The 17,702-nt window shown below is 38.6% G+C and overlaps 1 protein-coding gene across 1 annotated transcript in view; it reads right to left on the reverse strand.

Annotated features, from left to right (window-relative positions):
- LOC107727129 (acid-sensing ion channel 1) overlaps positions 1–17,702 on the reverse strand; it is a 68,366-nt gene that overhangs the window by 32,626 nt on the left and 18,038 nt on the right. The window contains exons 2-3 of the mRNA XM_016536913.1: positions 4,832–4,982; positions 1,133–1,260 (exon numbers count right to left, since the gene is read on the reverse strand). Coding sequence (XP_016392399.1) covers positions 1,133–1,260; positions 4,832–4,982 — 279 coding nt within the window. The remainder of the gene's footprint in view (positions 1–1,132; positions 1,261–4,831; positions 4,983–17,702) is intronic.

Here is a 17,702-nt window from a genome sequence, read left to right on the forward strand (position 1 = left end):
CATCACAGACCCCTCTCACCCCGGACACAACCTGTTTGCACTTCTCCCCTCAGGCAGACGCTACAGATCTCTGTGCACTAGAACATCTAGGCATAAAAACAGTCTCCCCCCACGCCATCTCCAGCTTAAACAGTTAACACAGAAATTACCACCTATCTTCTGCAATTCATTTCTTAAAAACTAATTATTGCCTCTCTCTCAAGTATTATGTAAATACATACACATTTTTATTACTAGTGCTGTCAAAAATAAAAGTTTTTGTTTACATAATATATGTATGTGTAGTGTTTAATTATTATGTATATATAAATACACACACATACAGTATATATTTTGAAAATATTTACATGTATATACATTTATATATTAATATTATTATATTTTATATTATATATAAATATGTCTAATATATATACATATTTTTATTTGTACAGCTGTATATACAGTAAATAATGCACAAATCTGTACAAAAATCTTCTGTTCCAGATGTATGCCACATATTTATTATTATTTTTAGTTTTTTCCTTAGGCTTACTTATTTCAATGTTCCTTCTGTTCTCGTCATATATGCATGTACTAAGAGCTCCTAAAAAACCCACAACAAATTCCTTGTGTTTGCAAACATTCTGCGAATAAAGATCATTCTGATTCATTACGATTAAGCACATATTCACCACACACTGTCATTGCCAAAATGTGAACGTCCCATTATTCCCAAAAATTACTGTTATACTGTTAATGATTTGTAATTTAAATCAGTATTAAAGGCAGTTACTACTACCAAGATGAATGAATACTATACTATATATATATATATATATGTATATATATATACACACACAATATGAATACTCTCTCTCTCTCTCTCTCTCTATATATATATATATATGAGAATTAAGGCTGAAGCTGTGCTTCATTGGCTTTAAAATAATGTCAGAATGCCAATCAGAACTTTCACAAATGGAGTGTGTTCCTCCACATTAAAGTATTAAAAACAAACATACATTAAAAAAAAGCAGCTGCAGAAACCAAAACCAAGCACTTAAACAACAGACTGACACAATCGCAGTCCTGTGTGTTTTGAGACGAGTCCAGCATTAAGAAATTTACAAAAAGAACAATGATTTGGTACCCGCTGTTCTTGGCAGGAGACGAACGTCTGGAAGCCTGGAGCCACTCCGAATCCCAGCTGATCGATGAAAGGCGGTTCATCCTGCGTGTGGATCTGGACTTTGATTCCCGCCTCGAAAGACGTCTCATCTGTGAGAGAGAAAAAGAGACGTGAAGACTGGGACATGTACTCAATGCAGGTGTCTCAGAAGAACAGATGGTATCAGGTCATATGGGCTGTGCTTTCAGCGTATATATCACAATATCAAACTGTCTCAAGTTGAACCCAAGAGTCTTTTTTTATACAAAAAGTAAAAGAAGATCATGACAGTGGATGAAAAAAATGTCACTGGTGTTTGTTCCCCAATTCCAAATAGGAGCAACAGTAATAACGACACCTTCCTTAGCAAACACCGCTAATTAAACCAAATTAATCTAAACTTAGAACCCAAAAGCATGACTACAAAAACTGGTCCTGGAATACATGACATAAAAATGTGCCTATAACAATAAATCAATGCAATAATGCTACAAACCAGGTCAACTTCAAAGAACAGATGATTGTAAATATTACTGTTACAAATATAACCAACAACAATCAAACTAGGACGTGAAAAATTAAATCAAAAACGTTTCTCCACTACGACAATAAGACTTCACTTTAAGTAAACGTGAATAGTTTTGTTGATAATTGTACACCTACACAAATACAAGCCTACCATTATCGTTCTTTTTACGTTATCTTCCCACTTGGTCCCAAAGTCTCAGAAAGGAATTAAGAATGTCCCACATCCAATATGAATACGAACGGTATATAAGACCATAAAAATACATAACAATTGTGGTAAAACATTGTGAATAATGCAACAAATGAGGTTGAGTTCAAACATCTGCAGGCAGATTATATGCACAACACAAATGAACAAACAGGAAATCGACAATTTTCAAAATGAGAAAGACATCAGACAATATAAAAACAGAACAAGCCAGAAACAAACATTAAAAAGCAGCTACACTGACAGGAAAAGTGATGTTTATACACTAGTCTCAAGACATTTCAAACAGCTTCCCGTCTAATGTTTTGACATTTAGCCATGTACCATCCTCAGACCGTAAACAGGAATAATCCTGAGGTTTAGAGACACGTCTCTATGGACAGCTAAGCAAACATCAGTGTTAGCGCAGATTATAGGCTGTGTCTGACACTGCCCGGCGTCATTTAAATACTTTAAATCAGTACATTACAGTCTAAATGCTGGCTTTCTTCCACAGCCTGCTGGATTTTCACATGGTCCACAGAGCAGTCCACATGTGACACAACTAATGACTATAGTTACAAATGCAGTTTCCAAGCATATCCTCTATGAGCACACAGAGGAGTTACGGATGTCTCCCACCTGCTGTATCACCATTTTTTGTCTTTTAAACATTTGCTTAATAACAATTATCACACAAACAGAACAACATGAGGGAGATGATGCAGCCGGCCACAGTAAACTCACAGATGCCGTTTCATGAATTGTATATTAGCAGATCATCTAGAGCATCATCCAGCACTCAGACAGAACAAACCACTATCAAAACCAGGCCTTGTTAAACTCAATCCCAGGTTTGTTACTTTAATCCTGACTAGACAGGCTTCAGGATTTTACATGGTAAACTCTGGACGAATGTTCTTATTTGCATATTTACAAGACTGGACAAGTACAGGGTGAGAAGAGCATTCAGCCTGGGATAACAACCATTTGTCTAAAAGTCTGTGATTTGTTCCATTTAAACCTTTCATTTAAAGTCTTGCCAAAATATGCTAGCACTCTAATTTCATTTTGTACCACTTTGGTATAATTCAGGGTCAGCAGGGTTTTATGACCCAGGGTTAAAAGTAATGCTAACCCCCTTTCGAAAGTGTGACACATGGATTAACCCAGGGTTAAGCGTAGTGTGAAAAGCCTTCGAGAGAAACAGTGCAGTACAGAGTTTCTGGATGAGTCTGGCATTGTCAAGACTTTGAGACAGCTGCTCTGTAATTACAGAGAAATCCAGTCAGCTGTGGAAGAGATTTCAGGACAGCGTTCACCCGAGTAACCAGAGAGCTGCTTGGAGGATGTGATTAGATACCGGAGACCTTCGAGTGCACCTAGCGTTTGAAGAAATTTGAAGGAGCACAAGCAGAACTCTTCGGGAAATCACAGCATTATAAAAACAATCTCGGTAAATGTCGGGTGTCGACACAGGCAGGTGTGCAGGGTACCCCCTCTCTCTTTTCAATTACGGAGGCGTAGAGAGGTTAAACTGGTCCCGCTGAGAGACAGATGCGAGTGAGGTTCACTTCTGGACGTATAGCATCACTTGTAATTGGCTTGCAGCTGTAATGCGTGTTTGTGTATTTGCTGTTTTCTGATCAATAGGATCCGGCCTGACGTCACCTTCTGCATTCTGAGTGCTCAAAACTGATTGAACTTTACTGGAAAGGTCACAGACATTTTCTCCTCACAGCATTCTGACCTTCTGCTGGCAAACATGTCCAACGGCTGCTGTTGTTGTTTACTGCGGTGTCGTGCTTGTTCAGTCTGATAAACTGTTCTGCTGAGTGTACATCTGGTTTTTATGGCAGTCTACAGCTCTGCTCCAAAACCTAATGAGCTCCCTACTTAGCATTTTAAGGCATTATAGGCATAATTGTAATAACTAATTTTGGCCAAATTCTTTGTTTGCGTCATTGTTGCAATCCCAGAATGAACTACAGTAAGCTCAGTGAAAACCCATTCAATATGGTGGAAGAGTCAAGACAAACAGTTTAATCTAATAAAAAAGACTTATTAGCCTATGTGTGTGCCAATATTAATAACATGCTGACATCACACTGCATTGAAATCAATTGCGAATCGAAATGAGCATTCGTTCTATGTCCGCTAGCAGCATTTTTATGGATTTGAATTGATTCTATCCCTTGCGGTGAGCTTTGTGACATGAACTGTTCATTCACAGTCCATCTGGTTTAACCTGTTGATTAGTGCTGGGCGGTATACCGGTTCATACCGAATACCGGTGTTTATTTTTGTTATGATATGAATTTTTAAAATACCGCAATACCGGTGTATGTTGCTTAAACAACGTTCGGAACGTGACACTGTTTGAAAGGGGTCACTTTTCACTGTTGCTCTGTGGTGAGGGAACAGCTGTATGTGTTACTCCTCTCTCAATCAGTAGAAAATATGGTTAACACCCGGTCATGCATGAAAAAAAAAATACCGTCATGTACCGTGAAACCGGTATAATTTTGAAAAATACCGTGGTATAATTCTTTGGTCATACCGCTCAGCACTACTGTTGATTATTAATAAAGACGGAGCGCCAGTCTAGCAAACACAGAATAATCCTAAACTAAACCCTCATAAGCAGATTACTGACATTTAGACGGCTCAGGTAATGCTGATTTCATGCAAATCTGCCTGGAGGAATAGGTGGAATCCCAAGAGTTTCAGCTGGCATCATTTGAGTGTGGATTCCTCTTGGGAATCAAGAGTGTAAAAAAAAGAGATCTGCTGGATCTTTCATTCCTCAGAAGACTGAATGGATCCAGCTTTGTCTCAGATGTTTCTCCTACAGTTCTTTAGGAGAAATAAAATCAGACGCAAATGAAGCAATTGTTGGTTAATATTATGGGATCTCATCTAAAACTGAGAAGAAACATGAGATTACTAGGGTTAATGAGACGTACCAGTCTCTCCCCACACAGGCAGATACTCGTCCTGCTGGATATCCAGCATCAGCTCCAGCCCATTTCCCATCCCTCCCTTCATGGTGATCAGCAGTGGCCGCCCGTCCTGTCCAGAATTGAAGGTGTAGCATTTTCCATAGCGTGTGAAGATCTGGAAAAAAATAAAGAGTCTTTGAACAATTACGGTTTTCAATGATGGATGACTGTCAACTTCCTTTGAATAACTTAAATCTATTAAAATCAAACTTATACTAATGCTAAATATAATAAAAGCTGTAATAATACTAATAAAAAATATATATATTAATATTTGTTCACCTAATATCAAATATCACTGGTATAGTGCTTTACCATGCATATTAAGTGAAATCAGTGTCATTCTTTTCAGCAAAAACATGCCTCATTCAAATTAGGCTTATTATAGAAATTGCCTTAAAACTCAGCGCTATTTGTCTGATGAAATTAACATTGCACCATTATCACTTGCAGAAAGCTTTATGTTTAAAGGCATGTTTAAAGATTTTCTACTGGTGATCACAGCAATATGATTATCAAATGATGCTGAATAAAACAATCTAGATATAATTAAGCAAACAGAATATTTCTGAATGCCCTTTATACATCTTAATAGAAATGACCCAGTTGCACTTCCAGCTAAAATCACAGTCGTTCAAGTCAATTTGTTTGATAAATTATAGAGCGTCTCTAACTTGTGACGTGATCTACACTGGGGGCAGAGGGGGCTCATCCAGCCAGTCTTAATTGAAACTGAACTAATGGACATCTAATCAGATCACAGACAGCAGGATATGGAGAGCATGGCGCCTCAGAAACACAACCGCTCCTCGCTGCGGAAAACCTGATTACAATCACGGACAAATGAGAAAAATTCATAGAGGAAATGAAATAGCACATCTTTAGAGAGCTTAATAACACTATAAAAAATGGCAGCGGCTCTCCAGGGAATCGCATCTTGGAAAGAAACGCAACATGTGTCTGGATACAGACAGCCGTCTTTACCTCTTTCTCTTTGAGAGAGAAACCTCTCAATGCCAATGAAGGATGTGTCAGATATCAGTTGGCATTTGATGAAATACTGCAGACAGACAGATGAATGAATGGTTGATTCAGCCAATGCACATGCACTTATTCACAGATGGAGCGCTTATATAAATACACATCCTGGCAAAGATAACTTTATTACAAGCTTACCGTTGTGAATCGAGCTAAAGGCGATAGTTTTTAACACTGGCTGGTTATGTACTTGCTCAAAAATTGATTTTGGATCATTTTTAAACAAAAAAGTTACGGACTGCAGCTTTAAGGCTAACATATTCATACTAAAAGCCAAAAAAACTTCCATTTTAATTTCATGGGAACTTTAACCAATGTGAAAAGTTGACATGCAGAACTTACAAACAAATGCCACAGAAAACCACAGAAAAGTTTGCAAGGCATAACAAATGCATGTGCATGATCAAAAAAATATAAAATATATCAATGACAAAGTAAAGCAAATGATAATTCTCTACTGATGCCAGGCCAGCGGACCATCATTATTGATGAGACCTCATTGTTGTCCATGCCTCAAAACCTTGTGTGTTGCTAACCTAGACAGCATTTTGGGGCATTAAAGAGGCACATAAGATGCCCAAAAGGAACATCCACTATAATGTTTTTAAAAGCTCTTGCCTTTTCCAGACAAACATATTTAAAAGCATCAGAATAATTGTTCCCTTTTGCCATTACCGACAATAAGTGTTCCAGAGCTGCTTCTACATCTAAACTACTCCTGATGAGATAACAGCGTCTAAAGCGTTTGGCTTTTAAACAGACGCAAGGCTGTTGCCAAGACGAGAGTTGCTGTGGTAACCGTGGCAACACAGAGTAGTTGGTTAGGGTGGCGTTGACCTTGGAACGCAAGAAAGTCGATGCTAGTGGAGTCTTTCTGAGAAACTTCACAATTAAGTCCCCTCAACGAGGTCATCGGTCCATTGAGCACAGATAACTGCATGTTATTTTGAAAGAACGGGTCTTCACGGGCACCTTTATATGCTAACGGTGCTTTAGAAATTATTTACATTAGCCAAAAGGCTTCACACGCCGTTCTACCAAGAATATGAGTCAGAAACACACTGTACATGCCTGACTGGAGTATTTTTCTAGTTATTTTGAGGACAGAAACACAGTTTATTTGTCAGAATTTATAAAAAGGTGTCCTTGAAATACCTTGTGTTTGGGGTTTGAACACATTACTAACCCCTAAATGAGAGAGAAATGACCAAAACAACACTACCTAATAATGCATTCAAACCGAGGGCTAAGGTGTGTTAAATTATTAGTGCCAAAGCTGGGCTACCGAGTGTCATTAAGCATCTTGTGTGCCTCTGTTGCTTTAATACAAGAGAACTGCCTCCACTGGGGCTGAAGACATCAATAATATATTATCATTTCTGCCCTTTGTAACGGGACTTTATGAAAAATGAAACTACTTTAAAACTTTCTGGCCGCTGAGGGGAGTCTGAAGGAGCGAGGCACTCCGATCTCCCAGTAGGACGCTGTCAGTTGGCAGACTCTGTTCAGAGACTCAGTTGACTGGAAAAGAATCACAGGGGAGGAGAGGAGAACTTACAGCCTTAATCAGCGATTTCTTTGAAAATAAAACCAGCCACAAGAACTTAAAAATGCACTGAAAAATGGTCACGTCATCTTAAGAACTGAATAAATGTTATGCAACCTGCATTAAATTCAGTGCCCCAAATTAAATTCTTTCCACATGTGCCAACATTGAATCAATTGAGAATATGTATTAAATAGTATTTTATGGCAATGAAGCTGTATTATTAAAAATAATATTAATAAAAAAATCATGTTTGTGCAAATGCATTAGACATTAAAAACTAACAATGAACGATCACTTTACAGCTTTTATTAATGTAGATTAAAGTCACTATTGCACAACTTTATATTAAAATATATTAGTATTTACTAATCTACTATTTTGACACAATATTTACACTGAAGCGCGCAGGCGGCAATGGTAAGGGGCGTGACATTTCCAGACCAGGGCTGCGTTCAGCCCCGACAAAAACGGTGCAAAACGTTTTTTAAACGGAAACGGTTGTGCGTTGAACACCCTGTTCTGATGACGCAAGAGTTGCAACTATGGCAGCTGAGAAGGCCATTCTTTGTGCTCTTTTTGAAGAATTTTCGGAGCCTGATGAAATCGGTATAAATACGTGTTTAATACTGCAAAATACGCTCGATGGTACAGTCACTGCCCTTGCCCTCCAGAATAAAAGAGAACATCCCAATCAAATGAAAGGATTTGTGGAAACTGTGGTTCCTAATTATTGTGATCCAACATTTGCCTCGCATTTCAGGATGAAAAGACAAACATTTCAGGTCAAGGATCATCCACTTCTTACCTCCGAGACTGTGTTATGATCTATATGACCTTATTATTTTTATTGTGAGTATTAGGCTTATCATTATTGCTGATCACTCTTGTTGTGCTATGATATTGTAATATTTACCATTATATAATCAGAGGGGTATAGAAAAGTTTATGAAAGTGTCACTCCACAATGCAATAGCAAAATATATAAATATGTATAGTATTTTTATGTTACATTAATCAGTACTTAGCACACCTTCCTAAGGAAAGGATATGGACCAGAAGACATTGCAATTACAATTAAAGCTGAAGCAGCGATGAATTGGTTGTAATAATGTAAAATATGTGGAAAATAATGTGTTTTTCGAACAACCTAGTATGAGAGTCTGTTCTAGTAAACCCCCAAAACAAAATCAAGACTTTGTAAAAGAGCATAATAGGACCCCTTTAATATATCAAACATTACATATTTTTTCTTAAATATATACATGCATGTGGTTGTATTTATATATACATAATACATATACACAGTACACACACATATATTATGTGAAAAAACGTTTATTTTGGATGCAATTAATCGCGATTAATCATTTGACAGCACTAGTATTTATATAAATGAATCAAAATTACAAATGCTGTAATAGTTTTCTTCTTCTGTAATAGTTTTCTGTTAGATCATGCATTGTGTTAAACTAATGTTTACATGCATAAACTTATTGTAAAAGGTTACAAGATTTATATATTTGTAACAAACAGCACAGCTATACAAAACTTGTTATTTAAAAAAAATTAAAGATCAAATGGTCATTGTTTTATTTACTCTACAAATGTAACTACATATTTGGTACTTGGTGTGAATTTTGGACACTGGACGCATCTATAGTCAGGTGTCCTAAGTACTTGACTTTTATTACTAGAAACTTTCACTGAAACACACATATCTAATGAAATTCATAAGCAATTATTGTAAAAACTGAAACATGATCTGTCCCATTACTGGTGCCAGTATTTTAATATCCACTCCTAAAAACCAACATATTAATCAACGCAGAAACGGTATAAACAGATGCAAAAGTCTATCATGAAATATGAAGAGTGTGGAAATGCTGACAGATGATTTTGAATTCCACATTGTTCTTTCTCATGCGACCTGAGACATAAAAAAGCTATTATTTATTTATTTAACGCTTTCATCCACATGCCTGCAACTCCTCAAAGCAATTTCACAATCCACCTTACGCAGCAGGGCTAGAAATAGAAGACGATACGTCATTATTAGCTTCCACTTCACCGTGATAGGAGGAAGACTGCTGAAGACGGCGCGGCTCTGGTGTCTCGCGAGCGAGACTGATATACCCATCACTTCCGATCAAGATCAGCGCATTGACAGTTGCGCCTTCTGAAATGAATAATTCACTGAGACCCAAATGACACCATGCCACCCGCTCGAGGGCTACCCGTGCACCAGGCCGAGCTCCTAGCAAGCTGAAGCTGTTTGTCAGAGTTGCCAAAGGACTTTGATTGCAAAGCTTGCGTGTCTAATGAGCTGCACAACTCACTGTCCATTTTACCGCGGCTGGTGGCTCCAGATGTACGATAGCTTTGCGCTGTCATGAAGGATCAGATCAATGCTGCTGAATCGGAAAACAATGAAATTATACAAGAACACTGAAGCCAAAGTCAAGCTGTTGTCGTCTGCTTTCCAGATCCACATATGGCTTAATTCGTGAAACATGGGCGGATGTTTTTTACAAACAATTTACACAAATGCATTCTGCTCAAGTTGCATGACTGATAGTTTTGTGCGAGGAACAGACCAAAATTTAAGCGTAAAGGGAATTAAATAATCATTTATTGTTATCACATGGCACACAACCCCATCTTATGACTTTAGAAGACTTGGAATATAGTGCAAAAGACGTATGGACTACTTGTATGGTGCATGTCATCTTGGGGGTTTGGAACCACTTGAGGGTGAGCAAATGAAAACAGAATTTAAATTTATGGATGAACTATTCCTTAAAGCATTCAGACTCAAAAAGCTAAGGCTTCAGTAAGAGGAGCCTGTGGTCTTTCGGTAGCTGTGTGTGTGTGTTTGATCTCAAAGGATAAATTGAGAAATTCACTAGATCTTGTGAGTGAGTTTTAGTCAGGTTTGAGAGGTCGGTGTTCCCGGTCTGACATCGATCAATACTGGCACAAAGATGGCCACAGGGTGTGCCTCGACTCGACTCGGCCACAAAAGTCAATACCGGTTCCTCTATTGACAGCAAGTCGCACACATCGACAGCAGACTCGGTGATGTAATGGAGAGGTAATATGGCCAATTTAAGACCAAAAGGCCTGCTAAAGGGGTTACGATTTATCTGTCAGCGGCCTGCCTGTGGACAGAAACACAGGCTCCAATCTCTCAATGTCGTCTCTGCTCAATCTCTCAAAAAGGTCTCCACACTGGCCTTTGGAGCCAGTAAAGGCTCACTGATTCTCAATATGATACAATCTACCTGCAGCACAGTAGTAAAGTCAGCAGACAAGCGGCTTTTTCCTTGAGACGTCCAACCTTGTTAAAAAGTCAATTGTTTTCATCTTAAAAATTCAACTGAAGACACGTCAGGAAATATGAGGAAGAAAGAACACTATAAATGATTCAGGAAATGGACTATGTAATAATTTAAAGACACCTTGCAAAGTTTCCAAGCCACGCTTCATCTCAAGGTAGATACATCAATAAAGGGAGAAATAATAATATTAAATAATTATTTATATATAATATTAATATTATATTCCAGTGTTGTAAAGTATAACATGTATACAATAATAAACATACTTACCCCTTTTAACCAATGAATTTCCATAACTTTTTCAGTTCTTTTTGTCAAGTAAGTGTCATGATGACGGTACTAACCTAAAATACTCAAAATCCATCAAACTCAACTACAACCCTTTCGTACCAATAGCGTTCACTTAAACAGAGCGCCGTACTGTTCAAAAAATACATTTTTCCTTTACAGAGAGAAGAAAAGAAGAGCGGTTGAGAACTGGGTTAGGATAATTAGAGTTTACTTCAAGCTCGACTGACGCTTCAATCTCAGACTCCAGTGTACTGATAGTACAAGATAGTCGCAATTTAAATGAAAGCGTCTCTGTATAGACCCTTGAGACTGACTTAGCTTCTCTCTATTTATGAAAAGTAGCTGTAATCGAATTAGACAAAGTGACTCTGCTCATGTGTGAACGGGGGATAGAAAAAGTGGCATTACAAAGCAAAAGTTGGGTGTCTACATGGTAGATGTTTAAAGCAGGGTGTGTGTATTGACTAAATAGAAACAAGCCCACAGGGAAAGTGACCTTCTACCACAGTAGCTGCATTGATGCTGAACTCCAAATCAAGTCCAGCAGCCAAATGATTCATGCTGAACACCAGCAATTTCCCTAAAAAATTATGCAAGACGAAGTGTTAAAATGAAACGAGTCACATAAATCCAGTCTTAATTTCCCCAATACACACCTTGATGGTGCCTCGTCATTTGTCTTCTATAGTCACATACTAGCAATGCCATTATTATGCAGAATGAAGAATAAAGGTATTCACAGGGCATTGCCCTCGACAAAATGACGGATCATAATTTCTAGGGCAAATGCAACGCAGTGCATATATTTAGCTAAATTACGTGAGACCTGGACACGAGGAGATTGCAGATAAGGCTCTTGGAATGCTAAGTGACTCGTGATGCAATATATCAAGTACAATATCCCAGGAGTCACATTGCTGAATGTGTTCAACATGACATTAAAGCGCCATTGTGTTTGCTTACCGACAAATATAATTACAAAAAGCGATCTTAAAGTCAAGCAGTCATCTAGATAAATGGGGTCAGGACTAAGGCCATGTATGGAATAAAACTCTACCGTGTGATTTATTGAATACAGTGCAGTAGCAGGATATAGAGTGCAATGATAAATATTATTCAGTCCCTCCAGGATTTTGCGATCGCTGAATTTATCGCAAAATCATGCAAACTCCGCAATTTTCGCAAGAGCCTGCAAATTTTCGTAATTGCCGCAGATTTTCCGCAGATTTGGGGCTTAGACGCGTCCTGTGACGTCATCGCAACATGCATTCAGTTAAAGAAAGGTTTCAAAAATGGAATGAACAGCCTTGCGTTGACTGATTTACAAGAGCTACATTGGACTAGACTTGTGCCGGTATTCGGTAATGCGATATATCACGGTAATGAATATGCACGATATTGTTATCGTGGGCACTTCTAAATACCGTGAATAATTATATATTACAAATTATTCAGAATTTTGAATGCATTTTAAGAATACTTTTCCCATCAACTGGTCAAAATGCACAACACCGCCGTATGCTGCATGAAAGATGCGTGCGCACTCTGATGTAAACAAGCGCGAGCGAGAGGCACATGGCGGAACATGTGAGAGACGCACTGAATGAAAGCGCACTTTCACTCTCTGACAGCAGATGGCGCTAAACTGCAGAAATAATAATAATAATAATAATAATAATACCGTGATAAAAGCATTAGCAATTAATCGCAACATGAGAATTTGATACCGGCATATCCCTACATTGGACAAACGAACCGAAAGCGGAACTAATCCGCACTATTCGTTTGGGCTACACAGCGCAGACCGTTTATCTGCTCTGTTTATCTGATCTCGATCTCGACACCGTTATACACAGAGCTGGGAGATACAGTGAAGAAAGCAGTCGAATTCACCACAGAATTCTGTTAAAGCTACAGATATCAGAACAAACGCCACTGATGTGGAAACCAGGAAAAACATTGTTCAACAAACACAAATCACCACCATTCACCATGGATTGAACAGTAAAACTACAGGAACAACTTGTGGCAGAAATGGTCTAATGTTTTCAAGTGTTTTTAAATGCTTTACACAACCTTTCCCAGCACTTCAAAGCTTTAAGTATTACCGAATTTGAAAGTTATTTTTAATGTGATGATATTATTTGTTCATCCTTCATAGGTTGCCCCATTTATAAAACTAAAAGTTTCATAATGTAGGAAAGCAAACACTTATTTAAAAATAAAAAAGACATTAAATTACCACTAGTAGATGGCCGCAGAGAAGTATTTATAGGCTTATTAGCCATTTCCAATCCCTTTTTTGTATTTATTAAATTATATTTAGACATTATGAATGACTAATAAAAGTTGATTTTATCTGCATCTCAGCTACCCAGACAGCACAAGTACATCTGTAAGACGTCTGCTAAAGATCTGGGAAACATCTGCTGTGTAATCTGATAAACGTCTCAGAATGCATTCTAATAAATGTCTATTTGACATCTGACTGGAAACGTCTTAGAGACGTATTGCAGATGAGCAAACACTCTAAAAATACATCTTGCATATGTAAATGCAGACATCAAATAGACATCTCCGAGATGTACATGTGAGTGCTTTACTGTAAGGTGCTGGTGCCACCTTCTCTAGAACTTAATGGCACTGGTGCTGGTGTCCTCAAATGTTAGTCTGGAGCCCTACAATGGCTCTCGAAGTCAGAAAAGTCATAATGTTAGAAGAATGTTGTCTGTGGTATATTTTCACTGCAAAACAATAAGAAATGCCGCAAATATCACCGCAAATTTTGACAAAAGCCGCAGCAAGATCAGTCATTTTAGGCCGTAAAAATCTGAAAAAAGTCCCCCCGAAATCCTGGAGGGACTGATTATTGCATGCGTTGCCACACCACCTTTTTATTTTGCATGGATAATCCAGCAAGTGGTTTAAAAAAAGAAAGTAAACTGTGTTAATTTATTTCACAATAGTTATTTTTAATTTTTAATCTGGCAGTCTGATCAAATCATTGAGATGTTTAAAATGCAGTCAATAGAGCTTTCCTGTTCATTTGTCACCGGAAATTAAAAGGTCAAGTGCATTACATCGTGGGTTCCATTATTCCATACAGCGTGCTCTTGCATACTGCACATTTTGGACAAATAGAAATTTCACATACTGTGCAAAGTAAACATGCGATATACTGCAACAATAATAAGAGTATTTGTGGAATAATGACAACGGTTTCACTTGTTTTAAAAAAGTAGTAGTCAATATGCAGTATATACTGTACAACATTCAGGTCAATACAAAAAAAAAAAAGAGACAGTAAAACTGCAACTGAAATTGCTTGCAATTAATTAGTCATACTGGAAATGGAAGGTCAAGAAGCAGTGCATTGTGGGATATTGTTTTCCACGCAGTATCTGCATACAAATGCCCCTACTTTTAAAGTCTGCATTAAATTACACAAAACCGTTCAAATTTGCATGGTGCACAGCAGACACAATGCATACTGCAGAAATAGTACGAGTAGTATGGCAGTATGCTAAAGCAAACAAAGCGCAACTAGTAGTGCAAGAGAGAATTTGTCCTCTCGTTTACTATAACGATTCCACTACAACAATTCTAGCATCGTTTGTTATCGTGAAGTTAAATGCGCACAAACTTACGGTGCTAAAGTTGCGCGGTCCGCACAGCTGCCCTTGAAATCGACAATAAAGCAACATCTCCTCAAGCTGATGTCCCAGACGGTCCAATAACTGCCTCATGGAGGGCTGAGAGTCCCGAGGAGGGGGGAGAAAGTGGTTGAAGTCCAGTATGCGAGCTAACGGTGACCAGGGAGGCTCATTATTAGTTCCGTCAACGAGCGCCTCTCGAACCGCGGGGGACACCTGCCAGTTTTTCCCGAAGAGTCCGAGCCACCGGCCCGCGCTAAATATGTCCGGTTTCTTCATACGACGCGGCAGTAAGATGTTCTGGTTGCAAATCGTCACGGCGGGGAATACGAGGCGTTTCGCGTAAGCCATATGCGCCTTGGTGTACACCGGCGACGAGAGCAGGTATCGGACCCGGTTGGAGGACCAAGTGAAAAGCAGCGCTAACGCCGTTAGAAACGCCAGCAGCCACGCGACCCTGCGCGGGTACGAGCCGCTGAGAAAGACGTGTCTCAGTCCGTGGAAGGTCGTGTGCTTCAGGAAAAGCTTTCCAGCTTCCTTTAGTGACCCTTCAGTGCGTTGTTTCGATGCGGCGTCGCCTTGGCACATTTTGGAGTAGGTCTGATTCCTCTGACGCGCGCAGTTTTACCTCCCGTTAAACGCTCCAAAGCTCCCCAAAATTAATAAACATCGCGCGGTTCTGTTCCTGAAGCGTTTTACGCGGGGAACAAATCTGCGGATTCATCCAAACTGGTTGAAGTACAGCGCTGTAGTAAACGAGGACGGTAAAATATTATTTCTCCAGTTCCAGATTTCCTCTCAGGGAAGCGAAATGCAGCCGGTATAAAAGTCCCAGCTGTTGCCAGAAACGCACACCCCGCCACATTTTCTTCGCGTCAAGCACTTGTGCGGTTTTGTGTCATACTGTCAAGCTGTTATGCACTTTGAAGTTCAATTTTCATAAATTCAGTCGAAGTAATTCACTGGCTTGTGTTGGAACTGTTCAGCGCGAGCTTCATCCCTCTACGCGCGCGCTCAGTTCTGTTCCTTTGTGGGCGCGCTCTGCTGCATGTTACTCAACTGAACTTTCTTATTGCAGTGGTTAAATGACATTTTTTCCCTATTTTATTTGACGTCTTGCTGTAATAAATAAACCGCAATAAACTATTTGAGTGATTTATTTTAGGTGCAATAACCCATATTAAAATATTGCCACATTTATATCTAAATTTAGCTTATGCATCATACTGTTAATAAATGTTTTTTTTTTTATAAATATGTGAAATATAACTATATATTTCGATTCGTATTTTGCATTAGGTCATTCTGAAAACAAACATGCATTCGATTTCTGAAATGGCAGCAGACCATTTCTTTCTCTAAATGAGTTCTTTGTGAATACAGTGAGTCTGTTTTTTATGCCAGCAGCAGCCAATCATCAAAAATAGCATCTATCAGAAGAACACTCATGTTGACGTCAGCACATTCACACTACTATGGTGCTTTTTTACATCAAAATAAGGTTCAGTTTGTAATTGCCGGTTTTACAATGTATCATTCAGACAAATAATTACACCCTCCATCCTTGTTAGACTCTTAGTGGGCATGCTCTTAAGCTCAGGCAGGGAAAGTGGGCATGGTGCCCGCAGGTCATGGCCCACTTCTCTTAACAATGTGTTCAAAGTCAATAAGCCCTTTTTACACTGGCAGGCTCAAAGATGCCTCACAAAGGCTCTTGTCCAAATGTGTACATAACAGAGGACAGTATTGAGCAGAATGCTGTGCCAAAATAAACCTGTACACACCCGGATGTGTTCGGTCTTCTCTGAGGCAAATGCTGGTGGGTGGTTCTGTGGACATTCAAGCATCGTGTGTCCTCGTCATCGTCCTTTCATTTGTTTTACAGAGAAAAAAATATATGCAAGGAGCTATGAATGTCTCAAATATATTACAGCGGAGGTGTTACGATTCACATTTGACATTTAATTTTAAAGTCACATCAAATACGTGCCAAGAGCAGCTGTTTAATTTTTAAAGAGACGTTGAGGCTCACAAAACAATTAAAAAGTTATTTTCAGAGAGGGAATGGATCATAATGTATAGCTATAGGTTTCTCGAAAGCTATTTTAACCCTAGTGGTGCACAAATTACATGTCTTGGGAAGGAGTAGAAGATTTGTTCTGGCACATATAGCAAGCATTAATTAAAGATCTATCTAAAATATATTTGTATTTTTTTTAACTTGCATGCATACAAATTTTTATTAAAGGGGTGGTTGATTGCGATTTAATTTTTTTAACGTTAGTTAGTGTGTAGTGTTGCTGTTTGAGCATAAACAATATCTGCAAAGTTACGAAGCTGAAAGTTCAATGCAAACGGAGATATTGTCTTTTAAAATTCTGGCAGTTTAATGCCTACAAAAACGGCTGGTAGAGACTACAACAAGTTACTTCCCGGGTTCGTGACATCACAAACCCAGATAAACCCCGCCCTCGGGAAAAGGCAGCAAAGGGGGCGAGGCCATGCTGCGCTGCTTTAGAGAAGAGGAAGAGAAAACGTCTCCAGGTTACGTATGTAACCATGGTTCCCCGAAGGGAACGAGACACAGCCCATCGTGTATTTCTGAGGGAGGGGCTTCATAAAAGCAGGAAATGATCAGCGCGTTTCTCAGAGAAGGGACAGAGCGGTGTGGAATAAAGGTAAATAATGTGAAAAATAATGTGTTTTTTTTTTAAACGAAGCATTAACACATGTTAGACTGCACCCCATAAACACAATCAAGCCTAGAAAAAACCCAGTGAACCACCCCTTTAAATTTTTGCATTATATTTTATAATTGAAAATTATATTTATTTAAAAATCAGGATTATGTTTTTAAAAATGGGGGGAAAATTGTGATGAACAAAAATATTTTTGTTGCTTTCAGGGCTCTTGCAGGCAGAAGGAATAGTATAAGAAATAGAATTTCATATTTTGGAGGCGTGTGA

The sequence above is a fragment of the Sinocyclocheilus rhinocerous genome, unplaced genomic scaffold (genome assembly GCF_001515625.1).
Source record: "Sinocyclocheilus rhinocerous isolate Xijiao unplaced genomic scaffold, SAMN03320098_v1.1 scaffold2870, whole genome shotgun sequence".
NCBI lineage: Eukaryota > Metazoa > Chordata > Actinopteri > Cypriniformes > Cyprinidae > Sinocyclocheilus > Sinocyclocheilus rhinocerous.